The following is a 17,138-nucleotide window of genomic DNA, read 5'->3' as shown; positions in this document are numbered from 1 at the left end:
ATCCTACTGGTCAGAATAAACAAACATGATGCATTTACTCAGTTCTGTTTCTTACCAAGAGGACTGCCACTGACTGAAAAGACAGCACTAATTTTCAATTCCCCTTCTTGAGTTTTTTGCTGTTGGCCATGACTATACTCCTTTAAAAAAGAAAATAAATAAATAAATACTTATAGAAAAGAATTAATACAATGTGTCTAAAGAAATCCAGACATTCAATACATTTTACTTTGGCTACACAAGGCAGAGAAAATGTTCATACTACATTACCATTAATAAGAAATAAAGCAAGCAAATGGTAATTGCAATAAGGGTATAATAGGTTTGCATATGCTGAAAAATTAAGAGGTAAAAAATGAAAGTAGCCACCTAATTAGCCTGTAGCACTACCAGATATTTAAATTATTTTTGAAAATTCTTACTATTACAGTATGTTAAGTTGCTGTTTATTATAAAAGTAATACACACTATACAAAGTTTAGACAGGTAGAAATAAGGAAAAAATTCTACTCATGTTTCCATCACACCAAAACCACCACTGTTATTCTTTTGGTATATTTCTTTCCAGTCTTTTCCCCTCCTGTATTCAGAGGCTTTATTTTTCTACATAGTTGTAATTAAACTGAATATATCATTCTAATAAAAATGATTTCTTGATCACTGAGTCAACTGAACATTTGCCTATTATTACATTGGTGTTTTATAAACTGGATTCAAAGAATCCCTGAGGTCTACAGATATATTCTAGGGAGTCTGAGAATTCTAAGAGAATATTTTTGAAAACTGTGTATTTATTTCAATGACTTTTTTAGCAAATATAAACATATTTTTCATCATGAATAACCACATATAACTGAGTTATACTACAAGTTTTCAGTGCTGTTATTTGTTTTTACAATTATATTATTTCACTGTGAAATCTGTAAGTGGCAGATTTAACTTTTATTTTCATTCATTGTTTATTACATTGAAACTTGCAAAACCCCAGCAGACCTCTTAATCTTGGAATTCTCAGACAACTCCAACATAACCCCTTTTTTTTTGTGGTAAGAGGTATCTGGTCCATTACTCACGTTTGAGAAATATTGATAGATATATTATTTAATAGACATATCAGATTACACAGGGATGAGACTGGGATGAGGTGAGTGAGGCACTTGCCTCAGGCACAAAATTAAGGTACCAAAAATCTCAGTAATCAAGACAATATTTTAATGCAGTATTTTTTTAAATGTACAATCCATGATGAACAAAACAAGAAAACTTATATAAAAAGACAGGATCGGTATTACTGATTTTTCCTTTGGCCTCAGTCTCCAATTTAATGGTCCTGCATGACACTGAGAATATATAACCATAACCCAATGTCAGTCCACTTGTTTCCCAACATTTGGTATAATCAGAAATACCATGATGAACATCTCTGTGAACTCATACTCTCATACTTAGCATTATGTTCTAAATGAAGGATTCTTGAAGTGATATTACTAGGTAAAAAGGTATACAGTCAATGTTCCTGATACACAATGACAGTTTTTTTTTTTAACTTCTAATTAGATTTATTCTAGCAATTTGTGTAAAAAGCCATTTAAAAGTCTTTCCCCAGTTGTCTCAATCTGCAATTCTTTTTGTAATATCCACTTATATTATAATGTACCAATATGAACTTTTGTAGCACGTTACCAACATTTTTTCAATATTTACTTTTATAATTTTTTTATGTACTGAAGTTTCCATTTCTATGCCAAAAATCTAGTTTTTACCTTTGTGATTTCTTTGATTTCTCATAAAGTTGTACTTCCACAATAAAATGCTAAGAAAATGGTTTCATTGTTTTTAATATAGTCCTTTAATCCAGAGGTCAGCAAACTTTATCTGAAAAGGGCCAGATACTAAATATTTTCAATTTTGGAGGCCATACTACCACAAACTACTCAACTCTGCCCTGGTAGACCAAAAGCATCCATAGATAGACCAAAAGCATCCATAGATAATATATAAATGAATGAATGTGGCAATGATCCAATAAAACTTATTTACAAGAACAGTGTACAAAAAAACAAAAACAAAACAGAAACACAGAAAGCAGTCTGGATTTGGCGTGCTGCTGATAATTTGCCAAGCCCTAATTTAATCCACCTGGGATTTATTTACTTTGAGGTTTAAAGGGCATTTTTTCCCTTTCTCTGAATAATTACTGAATTCCTTCCATTCACTGTTAACATACCAAATTGTTTAAAAATGTCTCTGTGGCAATCTATTCTGTATCATTATCAGCCTAATTTTTTTTTTTTTTAAGTAAACTCTACCCCCAACATGGGGCTCAAACTCACGACCCCGAGATCAAGAGTCGCACACACTACCAACTGAGCCAGCCAGGCGCCCCATTATCAGCCTCATTTTAGGATATCACACTATCCTAATAAACCTAATTGTGACAGGTTTAACCATTTAATAGTCCGCCACTATCAAACTATTTTTTAGAACACATGTGTAATGTTTGTGTGTGTACATGCCTATTCTTCAAAACATCAGAACCTACTGATATTTTCATCAGAATTGTATCGAAACTCGATCTTAATTTAGGAATCACTGACACCTTACATTTAAAAAGTCTCTCCATTCTATCAAATTGTCTTTTATCTGACATAAGTACTTTTTAAAGTTGCTTTGCCAAAAGGAATACTATATATTTTCATATTATCTGAGAAACAATGATTTACAGAAATATTGCTCTTTTATATAACTAAAATTCAATTAACTACTTCACTGAACTTTCATGAATTCTCTTAATTCTCTAATAAAGATCCTTACTAGCAAATGATGATAATTTTGTCTCCCCTTTTCCACTATTTCTTCTAATTTCTTTAACATGTACTAGGTCGAAAATCCAAGAGTTTAATAATAATGCTGACGCCAGTAATTTGTGTTTAGTAATCATTAACAGGATTCCATCATTTTACTCTTAAATTTAATGATTGATATTAATCTGAAGCAGATATTTCCTTACCATGATTAAGAGTATCTATTATAAGAAATGCATAGTAAATTACATGAGATGTCTTTTTGCATCTACATATCTATTCATACAGTCTTATTTGACCAGTTGAAGTTATGTATTAAAAGATTTCCTATTATTGACTCATCCTGACATTCCTACGTTATATATTAAAGCAAACTTCAAGTAAAAAAAAATTTTTTTTCATCTCAGAAAACTCCCCCCAAAATCAATACTCATTGGCATACTTTAATGGTCTCCAGTCAGCTCCTTTTCTCACTGTTTATGACAATTATTCCAAACTTCTGATTTTTCCTTAAGCCTCAAGTACCTATTACTTCTGTAACATAGTAAAATAAGTATGTATCTTAAGTACTCTACTTATACACCCCAGAATGCCTTCAAGGCAGAATCATGTTTCTGCCAGTAACCCCCAATAATGACTAACTTTACAAACATTTAATTATAAACAATGACTAATAACTTGAGAAGTGAAAATCTGATGACTCAAAGACCTTCAGAAGCAGAAAAGCAGGTGTCAAAACAAAACAAAACAAAACAAAACTCCTTTATCAATAGCTTTACCTTCTTAAAGGAAGACCCATATCAGTACCCCAAGATAGTATTATAGAAACAAAGAACCCAGACCCTTTGGCTAAGTTAATCTGACATACCTAAAGAAAGCCCCAACATTTAATTATCGCACTCCACTTTCTAAAACTATATGACTCATTACTGTGACAACTGCTTTCCCATCCTAATTCATTTACTTTAACGAGATTAAAATTGGCTCTTTTGTTATGAACAAAAAGGAGGAAAAAACCATGGCTTTAATGTAGTATTCACTGAATTTCAAACTTTTAGGACCTATAGAAAAGGGGAAAAGGAAAAGTGAGGTCCCTGGCTCTTTAAAGTTTCTATTTTAAAATCTTCTCTAGGCATTTTAAAAAAGGAAACAACTTTTATTTATATAAAGATTGTCACTGATATTAATAAGACCTTGATTATGGCCCCATAGGGGCTCCTTCCTGGCCACATGGCCTTGGGTAACTAACTTAACCTTTATGAACCTCAGTTCCCTCATCTACAAATGGAGTTAATATCACCTACTATGGCCATCTTATGTAAAAAAGACAAAACAACATAGTACACATAAGAGCATCTATACCTGTAAAAATATTACAGAAAATATAGTAACATGCAATGGGGATCTGAATAAAGAAATGAAACTGGAAGGCCAAATGATATAAGGCCAATAACAGAGGCAGGAGGATGGCAACTGGTGAACCCAGAAAATCATAACTGAAGAAATAATCAAGAACAAATGGGTAGAAGTCTTTAAATATATATGCACAAATTTCAACACTTAGGTGCTTTTGAAAGTAAAGAAAGTATGGAAAGTAACGAAATTGACACCAAAATGAATTGTGTAAAAAGGAGAATTAGGAAGTGAGCAGAAAGCAAAACTACAAGTTAAGCAAAGAGAAAATCCAAAAGAGGTTTGACAAAGGGGCAATGAGCTAAAGCTATGATCTTATTAAATCATGAGAAAAGTTAGACTACTGGAGATTGATAGTCAAAAGTAAAGCCTGACCACAACTGTTAAACCTATCAGTATTTTATGAAAGTTATGTTAACAGTACTGTTTTAGAGACTATTGAAATAATACACTGGAACTCCCTTTTCCAGTCTATGGGAAATGAGTAAGAGTGATAAAGCATTAGGCAGTATTGAACAGCAAAAATACAGGTTTCCAATGGTCATGGTAGAGAAATACCTTAAAAGAACAGGACAATGAAGAAGGGAGAGGAAGAGGGGAGGGAAATGGAAGGGGAAAGGAAAATGAAGGAAAGAGGTAAAAGAAAAGAAAGACCAGGTATCTATAGTTTAACAGAAGGTCCCTGGAGGGATTTCTAGAAGAATTATAAAAGATCTGATCCTACAGAATTGATGTGGTAATAAGAGAAAGGATTTCTTAGAGAAAACCTAGGTTTATCCACTCACATGCTGGGACTGCCTCAGTTGTAGTGTCAGGGTAAAGAATGCCTCTGGACCTTATGCCCAGGACCTATACACATTCCTGCTTGGTTCCGAAGAGTCCAATCAATCAGGTGCCTTTGAGAAGTTCTTTCCTGTAATCATGATGAAACCTCATATTCGGCATTTTGTAACACATTAGTACACTCTGAATAGTGTATAAAAATGCAGGTGTTTCTAACAATTCCATCCTATTGGTATTCCCCAACCACTGGAACCACTGAATGTTTTTTAAAAAAAAGTAATACAAATAATCCTTCCTGATGCCCTCTTCCCTGAAGGTATTTATTTTGTCTTTGCTATAACTGCCTTTCCATCCTAAAGAAAGTGCCACTGGTTCACATACAGAGAAAGAGTGATGCCTTTGGATCCCTGCCAGTATTATGATTTCTTATGAATTTCCCATGTCCACATTAGGGCATGTAAAGAGACAGGAAATCTTCCCTGTATACAGATATGTTTGTGGTCTTCTGAAGCATACAGTGCCACATGAACTTTTCCTAAGTTATCAGTACATTTAGCATGCTTTCAATCTACCTTGTATTTAACTATTTTCATATTCTTACTTTGCCATCTTCTGTGTTGCCACCACACCCATAACCATCCAGCTCCTAAAGCTTTATCATCACTACCACCCTATACAGCTACCTTCCACTGAGCACCAAGAAATTCCTGCTTAACTGAGTATCAATCTGATTCATACAAAGTATCTATTCCTCCATCTCCTTACTATAAAACAGTGGTTCTGAACAGCAGTTTTGCCCACCCCCCCCCCCCACAGGACATATGGCAATGTCTGGAGACACTGGGGGGTGGAGGTGCTATCAGTATCAAGTAGGTAGAGGCCAAGGACGCTGCTAAACATACTACAATGCCCAGAACAGCCCCTCGCAACAAAGAATTATCTGGCCCCAAATGTCAATAGTGCCAAGGTTGAGAAACTGTGCTCACAGACATCTGAATGAAAGACCCTCTTCTACAGAAGTCTCACATTCTCAGCCCTCCAAAACAATAGAAACATGTGGGAAGATAACCTTTCTCCAGATCAAATGTAATTTCAGAGAAATAACTAATTCATGCTATCTTTACTTCTCAGCATCTGAATTCATGCCATCTGTGTAAAACATAGGCACCCTCAAATAACTGCTGACTTCGTGCACTCATCCCTCAGTCCCCTTGGTATACTCCAAAATGATTACTGCACCTGAAAGAACTTTTTTCTTCCATTTCAACTACTGTAATATCATTAACTACATGGATATCTTCACTGATTTCAGGACTTCAGTTATGGGATCTCTGGAACTTTTACCTCCAGAGCAATCTTGAAATAGCAGAACTTGATACCCTGATTAATTACAGATCCAAAATTTGGAATCCCATTTCACCTATCAAAGCCGCCTCTACCTTCGACCCACTGATCAAATAAACTGGTTCTTCAATCAATTAACTCTTTCAAAGATAACCTGTCCATTAATTCCTCCCCCCCAAAATCCTTAAATCCATACAGAGTGTGTACTTCATTAGCAATAACTGCAAAAGGCTTATTACTACCTTATATAAACTCAATCACAACATAAACTCATGAACAACCGTAAACCTACAACCATGTCTGCTGTATCAATCTCAGATCCTTAAAGACTCACTTTCCCTAGTCTTGCACTGAAATTGTAAAAATCACAGAACAGTGGTATTAAAGAACAAAGTGGATTAAAGGCCTAAATCACTACTCAGGAAAAGTTTCATATAATTCTTGATTCCTTAGCATTACTCTCACAAGATAATTCAAATTACCTCAACCTTCATTAAGAGTCTACTCTCACACTGTCAACAAACTACTTTACTTCTTAATCAAGAACTTCCTCTCTCAAATGAGTAATTCATGTGTGGAACAAAAAAGAAGGGGGAAAGGAAAGGTGAAATGTTTACTTGAGCATTGTCAGGTTCATCTTTAATTTTGTCTAGTAGTCCCTGCTGTGGTGCCATTGCTTTGTCATACTCATCATCCAAAGGTTCTTCTTTAATTCTAATATTTGATGCAAAGGAATTCCCCAGTTCCGAACCAATGGATTCTTTATTGGCAAATGGATAGCTGGAATCCTAAAACACAATATAAAGGATTAATAAATATTCAGATTTAAAAATTATTCCTCTTCAGGTTCAATACCCAAAGATAAGCTCATTGGAAATGAAGAACTCTATGGCTATTCATTAGAGTCCCTACGCCTAAAGTAAAAGTGATCTATGTCTAAATATCAAATACAATAAAGAAACTAAGAGCTGAGGCTTCTCAGAACACCTTCAAAGATGTCCTTACCAAATAATAAAGCAAATTTTAAAAAAAAATCAGTACTCTACCTAACACATATAGTTACAGTTTAGAAAATGACATAAAGAAAACTTTGACACTTGCCACAGTTACAGCAATCTACATACACACTGAAAACTTACCCTAAAGTTTGTTTCTGGGGTTTGTGGTAAATGGGTATGTAATGTTTCTTCAACTTGATTAGCTATTGAAAGAAAAAAAAAACAAAACAAACACATGTATATGAATAACAAATCTTATAAAGAGTGACCTAAAAAGCTATCATTTGATAATCACCTCTCTTGTCCAATAAAGATGCTTATTAGAGTGAAATGGGTCCCAAAAAAATACCCAAAAGATAGTTTCACTCAAATAAAAGTCTGGCCCCACCTTACTTTTAGCCTCACCTTACACTTTCCTTGCTCAAACCTAAATAAAGTGGTTACTTTAGTCACTACGCTCTGAAAACTACTTGTGTTTTTTCTTCCCCATTTCTGCTTATACCATTCCAAGGCCCCTTTATCTATCTTAATCCCTATATGGTCTTCCAGATTCTGCTCAGTTCAAAATCCACCTCTCCTCCATAAACCTTCTCTGGCCACTGAGTTAAAAATCAGCTTTTTTCTAAGAATACCAAAAACACTGTTTCAATTCTTTGAAAGAAATCTTCTTGTATGGCCCTATGACAAATTCTACCATTGTCTTTAATTATAAATTAAATCTTATGCTATTCCACTGGTCACTCACACTTCTACTACTTGATTTACCCCTTCTACTACTAGACATTATGTTCCTTGAGGATAAATACCCTCATAATTTATCCCATGTAGGGATATCAAAAATATATATTGAATAATATGTATTGAAAAATATAGTATACCTTGTATAGCCTGGTACATAATAGATATGTAAACTAACTGTTCTTTTTAATAATACTGATTTGTTCTTTCTACCATATTTTCCCAGCATTGTCAGAAAAAATATAAGGTTTGCTATATTATACCTTGCTTTCCTTCACATCTATTAAACATTTATTAAAATATTACTATTTTCACTGCACCAGGTTAGGCCCCAAGAATACAAAGATGAATAAGATACAATCTGGTCCTCAATAAACTCCTACGCTGGTAAGTAAGGCAAAACAAATACAGAAGTATAATACTGTAAGAACTACAAACAATGAAGTATAAACAAAATGCTATGGAAATATAGATAAACAATTCATTCTTCATGTAGAGACGTTAGGGATGACTACAGAGTAGAAGAGGTTTATGAGTTAGGCACTGTTGGCTAGAAGAACTTTCACAAGCATATATACAAAGAAAGAAAAGGACATACAGACAAATGGAATCGCAGGGGGAAAAGAAGGCAAAGAAATAAGAAAATATGTGACATACTCAAGAATGGAACTGGAGCTACAGTATGGGGTACACTGGGCAAAGAGGCTCAAGAGGGGGCCTCAAGAAATTTCTAAAACATAAAATAGAAATGTTATCAAATAGAAAAACCCTCCCTAAGTTGGACTAATTTGTGGGACAGCAGTTTGAATTAGTGCTTACAGCACAAAGAAGTTAAATCCAACTTCAGGTTCCAATGTTCAACCAAAGAAAATGAACAGGTGACTTGAGTATCTTGCCTTCTCATCAAAATATTGCAACCAGGGGAGGGAGAAATGAGGTTTAGAGCTATTTTTCAATCATTTTTACCATTACCAAAAGTTACTGGGAGAAATTCAGTCACTCTGCAAAGAACAAGGATAAAAGAAAAATGACAAGCTTACAATGAATTTAACTGTTCATATTTCGCTTAGCATCACAAGTAATAAAAGCTATGTTATTATCAGTACGTTATTTACTGTGTTTTATGGCTCTATTCCAACAATTATTACCTGCTTTATCAAAAAAACTGCTTTTCAACCTTGAATCCAACTCTTTATGGGGTTTATCCAACCGTTTTTCACGTTCATGATAAGTTAGGTCTCTATTTTTCTCCTTTCCAGAAAATGTCTCTTTGCTGTTTTCTCTTACTAGACTAAAATCTTTCCGTATTGACTTAAAGACAGAAACCTGATCAAACTGTTTAGGAAAGTCTTTTTTTAATTTATTTTGAATCTGTATTTCATTTTCATTGTCTGATTCATGCTGTGTGACTCTTCTCTCTACTTCCAAGCTATCATCAGTATGAATTGAAGAAACAAGATTGTCCTTTGAACTAAAATCCTGTTCATCCTCATTGTCACTACCAACGACTGGAATTCCTGCAAGATCCCCAGAGTTCAAAAAATAATCATCTTCATCCAGCAATGAATTTTCAGATCCTGTTTGATTCGGCATTCCATAAGACATGCTGTCAAGGGTAGGAGTTAAGTTGTGGTCTATATCTTCAGACATTTCTGTATCCATGATACCACCACCTTAAAAAGTAAAATACTGTTTAGACAAACGATAGTGCTAAAGATGACCACATTTATAAGGTCTGTCTGGTACTTAACCAAATATATAATTTTTCTTTTCAAACAAAATATAGAAAATAATAGCACACTATTCAATTAGTACTTTGATACAGGTGTGACAGATATGACTATCCAATGTGACAGATAAGGAAACAGGGACCTAAAACTTGATAAGCTATATTAGGTTAGAAAGGAGGCAATGTGATACAGAAAAAAAGTACCAACTTCAGAATCAGACATATCTATGTTGGAACCATAGTGTGATCACTAAAAATCTATGTGATCCTGAGAAGTAAGCTCTCAGGTTTATCTATCAAACAGTATAATACTCACCTTAGAGATTAATTTGTGGTGAGGATTAATGATAGTATGTATAAAAGGCCTTTTAACACAGTGACTGACACACAGAAGGGAATATAAGTGATAATTTTAATTATTATAGTGATTATTCTGGGGAAGTGAGATTAGAACCCAAGTCTCTTGTCTTAAGTCTCACTGTCTCTGGTCTAACTCTAATAAAGACAGCAGTTAATGTTTACAATGGTAAATATTTAAACATAGAGAATAAAATTTATCCAAGCCACAATAAATTTAAAAACTATTTACTGTTTGAAACTACATGTTCACATCTCTCTCATTCCAAAATAAAACAAAAAAACCTCCCGGCCCTTATTTGTTTCCCCAGCCCTCATTCACCTCTCCTTCACAGTCAAACCTCTAGAGAAAAAGCCTACAATGGTTTGTTTCTACTTCATCTCCCAGTCATTAATCCTTTGAACTTAATGCAACCTGGGTCCCAACTTCGCATTGGAACTGCTCTCATTAAGATTTTCAGTGATTTCCTAATGATCAAATCCAACTGATTTTTTTCAATCCTTAGGTGGCGTATCCCTCCTGGAATAAAGGCTTTTAGTTTCTATGACACTATACTTCTTCCTATCTTTCTAACTAGTCTATTAATTTATTTCATATTACCTCTTCCTCTGTTGATGCTCTCAATATGCCAGTTCTCTTCTCATTTTATACATTCGGGACTGTTTAACTCACCACTATAGCTTTCACCTTTGCTGTGAACCTCCTAAGCACTTTAGCTTAGACCTTTCTTCCTAGATTCAGATCTCCACATTCACCTAGCTCCTCTAAGTCCCTAGGGATCTCCAACTTAGTACTTCTAAAACCAAGCCCATCATGTTCCACTCCAAGCATACTCTTCTTGTATTTCCATCACTTGATCAACATCATCACCAAGCCAGCAGTTTGCTCATGAAAAGAGAATCAGTCCAATTCTCCTTCCCTCTGGACAAATTCTGCCAACTGTACTACTTAATATGTCTCTAATCTTCTCCACATGGCACCACTCCAACACTCCACATCTCTTACTGTAGACATCTACATGAACATCTAGGAAGCAACCATATTCTTGCAAGCCCTATCCCTAAACTACATTAACTGATCCATGAGCAAGCAAACTGGACCTAATAAAAACAGAATGAAGCAAAGACAAAATATTCATGGTACCAACAGCCTTGTTTTTATTTGTTCCCGAAGCCCAAATAAAGCCTTCATGAGGCTGGTTCTTCAAATCATTCCTTGGATTCCATGATCCAGGATAAATTCTTTTTGTTTAAGTTGGTTTGAGTTGGATTACTTACAGTCAAGTCCGAACTGATACAAAGTCCAAATAAAAACAGTCCTCAAGTTACCCTCCTCCATAAAGACACCGAATTATCTTTCTAAACCATAAATCATTCCATATTATACCTTCCCCTTGAAATCCTTCAACAGTTTCCCACTGCCTAAAGTACTCATTCATTCATCACATATTTATGAGGAAACGACTCTGTGGTAAGAACTGCACTAAGTTCTAGGGATGAAATGATTATAAGATAGCTATGGTTCCCCCTCCTCAGAACTAGAAAAACAGACAAACGGAGGAAATAATAAAATTAGAAAATCATAATTTTACTTAATTAAATAATAATCAAACAACAGATGCTAAAATCCTAGGAATGTCTACAACTTACTTCCACATATATACTACAGAGAGCAGCAGGGAGGGATGAAAGAGCATGCACAACATTATAGATATTAAATGTACTATTCTTTCAATTATTCTATTTACTTGAAAATTCTCATAGTAAGAAAGAATTAGGGAAAAATATGAATACAGAAGTAGGGTATTAAAACACACACATACATATGGTGTGATAAATCCACCAGACTATAAGTAACTGAAGGCCAGGGGTATTAGAGCCTTCTCAAGATTTTATCCTTAGTACCAGACCACATAGCACATGCTCAGTAACTGTTAATGATGAAAGAATATGCATTTCATGTGGTCAGCAGCTTAATCTAAATTCTATTAGTACATGAGAAGTCAACAGTAAAAAGTAATACTGCAAGGAACTTCCAAAATCACTACATTTAACTTCAGGATATGGTATTGGGAGAAAAGGGTACCATTTGGAAAAAGGGGATCCTTAACTCCTGTCAAAATAATTTCCAGATGTATTTAAGGTGGCGCCTGGGTAGCTCAGGTCATGATCCCAGGGTCCTGGGATCAAGTCCCATGTCAGGCTCCCTGCACAGCAGGGAGTCTGCTTCTCCCGTACCTTCCACTCCCCGCTTCTCCCGTACCTTCCACTCCCCCCACTGTGCTCTCTCACGAGTGCTCTCACTCTCACTCTAATAAATAAAATCTTAAAAAAAAAACATAATACTAATATAAAAAAATGGAAAAATTATTTTAAGTCTTAAACTGAGGAAAAGCCTTTCTAAAAATGACATAAAATCTAGAATAAAAGACTACTTTATTGAGTAAAACAATAACAGATCAAATGTGACGAAAAAATTCCTAGGGGTGCCTGGGTGGCTCAATTGGTTGAGCGTCCAACTCTTGATTTCGGCTCCAGTCATGATCTCACGGTCATGGGATTGATCCCCACGTCGGGCTCCATGCTCTGCTTCTCTCTCTCCCTCTCCCTGTGCCCCTCCTCCCACTCATGTACTATCTCGCTCTCTCTCTAAAATAAATAAATCCTAAAAAAAAAAAAAATTCCTAAGGAGAAGAAAACACAAAGCAAACCAAAAGATTAAAGATAAACTGGTTGAAAAGACTTTATCATATATTCTATGACAAAGGGTCATTTCTCTAATGAATAAAAGATTGATTCTTATACCTCAATAAAAATACAAACAACCAAATACACATATAAAAGGATTTGAATGAACATTTCACAGGAAAGGAAACATGAAGGATGAGCTATGCTTATAAGTGAAATGCAAATTAATAATTCAATGAGATACCATGTTCACATAGCAAGTTGGTAATGACAAAAGGTTTTGATAACAGCCTGGCAGCTATGATATAGGACAAAGCTGCCAGACACTGGCCCAAAGCCAAAAAATATATACGAAGAAGAGTTTGTGACATAGACCATATGTGAGCTGCAAAGCCTAAAATATTTACTATCTGGCCCTTGAAAGAAAAAGTTTGCCAACTGCTACAGTCAAATTGGTAGGAGTATAAACTAGTACAATCCTAATAAAGAACCAGGCGATATTTATGATACTTTAAATACACATACCTTTGAGTCAGCATTTCAACTTCTAAGATTTTATCCTACAGATATAATCTTTATTCATTTTTTAATTCCAGTACAGTTAACATAATGTTTTATTAGTCCTATAGATATAATCTTGTAAGAGTACTATGAAAAAACATTTATAGCAGCAAAGACTGGAAACAGCCTATCTATTCATCAATGAGGCTAAATTAATTATAATACATACCTACAATATTATATTATGTGGTCATAAACAGAACGAGGTAGCTTTGTATGAGTTTCCCAGGTTAATTAAGTAAAAATATCTAAGTGACAAATATATATACACATTAGGCTATCACTGATATATTTTTCAAAAAATTATGTGTGTATATAATTATTTATACATAAAAATATCTTTCATTGGTTTTCTATGAATATCATAATTGGGTAGCTAGAAAACAGAAACACCAACTTTTCAAAGCACACCTTTTGTATCTTTTGAATTTTGAAGCACATGTATCTATCATTTATTAAAAACAAATTTTTTATCCTTATTTGAAAATGCACTTGAGATTTAAAGTTTCCTCAGAGACAGCAATTTCTAACAAAGCATCTAATTTGAATTTGAAATTTTGCTAGTTATCACCCAAGAAATCTGTAGGCTAAACAAATCTTTATGAGGTTAAAACGTAAGTACTAGTTATATTAAGCTATGTAATTAACTGGACAAGAATTCTACTCATCCTTGAGGCCCAAATAATCAAAAGAAATAGCTTCTGTTTTTCAGAGCCTAAATCTACAGAACAAAACATGACACTACATTTATTTGGGGATCACAGAAGCTAGTGAAACACTTGAAAGCATAAATTTCTCATGGAAGACTGCTAGCTGTTAGACACTGTGAACATGCTTGGCATATGTTAGGAAAAGCAAGGACCATATGGCTGGAACCAAATGAGTGAGAGGAAGAGTACTAAAAAATGAGAAGAGAGAAAAAGCCAGAGGATAGGTCTATTATGAATTTGCAGACCACAGGAAAAAATACAATATATTCAAGTGTGAAAGGAAGTCATTAAAAGATCCTGAAGAGGGATTAACATGATTTATATTTTACAAGGATCACCCTAGCTTCTGTATGACTTCTTTAAGGCTGTTAAATGTTACAGGGAATGAAGAACAGAAGCAGGAAGAACAGTTAGGAGACTACTGCAATAATCCAAGGAAAAACTGGTGACTAAGACCAGGATAGTAATGGTGAATGTGGGGAGAAACAGTCAGATTTGGGTAGGTTTTATTTTTTCATTTTTATTTATTTATTTTTTAAAGATTTTATTTATTTGACAGTGAGAGATACAGCGAGAGAGGGAACACAAGCAGGGGGAGTGGGAGAGGGAGAAGCAGGCTTCCTGCTAAGCAGGGAGCCTGATGCAGGGCTCAATCCCAGGACCCTGGGATCATGACCTGAGCGAAAGGCAGACGCTTAACGACTGAGCCACCCAGGCGCCCCAGATTTGGGTATGTTTTAAAGGTTAGTGGCATCTCCCGGTATATAAGAAGCTGGATATGAAAGAAGCAAAGGTTAACACAACAGGGTATCATTTCTTGAGATGAGAACACTAAAGGAGGAACAGACAGGAAGGGGTAACTTGGTCTTGGGCCTGTTAATTTTGAGAACTTTATTAAATCTTCAACTGGAGATACATTAAAAAGGAATTAAAGAGACTCTTGCCAAGAAATGACATATATATTTGGGAATCAGTGAAGAGATGGTACTTAAAATTAATGGGACTAGATGAGAACACGTAGCAAATTTATTTACTATGGATGGAAAAGAGCTAAAGAGTCCTCTTCAACATTTGGAAATCTGGTAGAAAGAAGGAATCAGGAAAAGGAACTAAGATGCAACAGCCAATGAGGCAAGAGGAAAACTAGGTGACTGATGTCAAAGAAACTAAGTGAAGGACAGTATTTCAACAAGAAAGGAGTGGCCAACCGTAACAAATGCTGTTGAGATAACACATAAAATGAAGATTGGGAATGATTATTAATACTGGTAAAGTGGAAATGAACTTCTAACTTGACAAGAGCTTTATCAGTGGAAAAATGAGTGTACAAGCTGGAGTGGGGTGATCCCAACAGAGACGGAGAAGACAGAAGTGGGGAACCTTAAGCACAGACAACTCTCCAAAAGAATTTTGCTCTAAATTAAAGAAAATAAGCAGAAACTGGATTATAATCTGCAGGGAAGACTTTTTCTGACTTCGTATTTTTGTTTTTGTTTTTTCCTTGTTATTTTTTTACTTTCTGGTGAGTTGTATTTTTGGTTTTTTTTTAAGAATATTACAGCTTGCAGTATGCCCATGGGAATGATCCAATAAAGAGGGAATAACTAATGAGTTCAGAAGGAAAATCTATGGGCAGCAGAGGATGTGATCAGTACATAAACTTCCTTTGTAAAGGATGAAAGGAGTACATGTGTTAAATGGAAGTAAGTTGTAAAACTTAGTGAAAGGAGAATGAAAGTTATTTTAAGCAATTTAAGTACAATATTTTTGTTTGATACTGCAAGTAAATTTCATGATGCCAGGTCAGTTTTTATTCCTGGTCTTCCTGCTTAATCTCTGCTTTAAGAGGTATACTGATATTTCTACCTAAGAATCAACGTACCTTAAAATGAACTAAGAAATCCAATAAACACATAAATGAACATTACAAAAGGGCTGTTACTTTCTTTGCCAATGTATTACTTAATGCCTTCATATATTTTTGCTTTTAATCAAAGCATAATTTTCAGAAATAAAGTAAGATTAATTATAATTTTAACTTTAGAAATCATGGTTCTCTAACAATTCTGAGGTTGCTTTTCTCTCTTATATTAAAAAAAATCAAAAGAAAACAAAACAAACTGAAGAATGTAAAACAGGTAACAAAAGGTTAAAACGAGGTAATCTTGGTTCATTTTAAATAAAAGGTTAAATTAGCATTTTGTCACTGAGATATTTCTAAGAGATGATTGTTACTCAATAAAATACAATTTCCTTAGTAATAAAAGCCTTACTGAACTATAAGATCAAGAATGTAGTTTAACAGTTAAAATCCAATAAAGCCAGGAATCATTAAAAAATAAAACAATTATTTTTATTTGGGATCTATAAAGACACATTGGCCAATCATTTGATGATCAACCAAGACTTGCAAAAGGTGCATGTAAATTTGAGTTCCTTCTTGCAAGTCCCACCCATAACACAAAGTTCATGATTGCAATTTTGGTTTCTTTAAAGTGGAATAACAAAATAAAGACATTTGCACTTCCATATTTTTACTGACTTACCAACTAAGTTTTTCCAAAGTATTCAAATTATTCACAGAAACAACTCGCTTTTCAGAGTAAATTTCATTAGTGTAAAAACAATTAAAATCATATAATTACAATGACAAGTACAACTAAAAGAAATGGGTTTGGAAATAACTGACTCTTCGTAAACATGCAATTCATCAACAGCTGAATTTATGTGGCTTTGTCTGAAACTACTAGCTGCTTTTCAACAGTCATTCTAGCTTCTGCCCTTATTGACAGATCCTGATTCTCATTAGGGTACACTTACAGTAATAGAAAGAATGGTAATTCATATATATGATCCTAAGCTGAAAACCAATCTTGGCTATTAACAGACCGGTAACCAACAGAAAACTTTCCATGGACATGGGATAATAATTAGAATACAACAATCCAGTGTTCTTTCAACCTGCAGGTATTGCCCCACTATTGCCCATTAGTGAACCAGAGCCAGGAAATTG

The 17,138-nt window shown here is 34.5% G+C and overlaps 1 protein-coding gene across 1 annotated transcript in view; it reads right to left on the bottom strand.

Moving 5' to 3' along the window:
* ZMYM4 (zinc finger MYM-type containing 4) overlaps positions 1 to 17,138 on the bottom strand; it is an 84,892-nt gene that overhangs the window by 52,545 nt on the left and 15,209 nt on the right. The window contains exons 2-5 of the mRNA XM_021683687.2: positions 9,229 to 9,753; positions 7,484 to 7,545; positions 6,962 to 7,132; positions 56 to 140 (exon numbers count right to left, since the gene is read on the bottom strand). Of these exons, the coding sequence (XP_021539362.1) occupies positions 56 to 140; positions 6,962 to 7,132; positions 7,484 to 7,545; positions 9,229 to 9,742 (832 nt within the window). The 5' untranslated portion in view covers positions 9,743 to 9,753. The remainder of the gene's footprint in view (positions 1 to 55; positions 141 to 6,961; positions 7,133 to 7,483; positions 7,546 to 9,228; positions 9,754 to 17,138) is intronic.

This window comes from Neomonachus schauinslandi, chromosome 4 (genome assembly GCF_002201575.2).
Source record: "Neomonachus schauinslandi chromosome 4, ASM220157v2, whole genome shotgun sequence".
NCBI classification, from domain to species: domain Eukaryota; kingdom Metazoa; phylum Chordata; class Mammalia; order Carnivora; family Phocidae; genus Neomonachus; species Neomonachus schauinslandi.
This window is presented reverse-complemented; position numbering and strand designations above follow the sequence as displayed.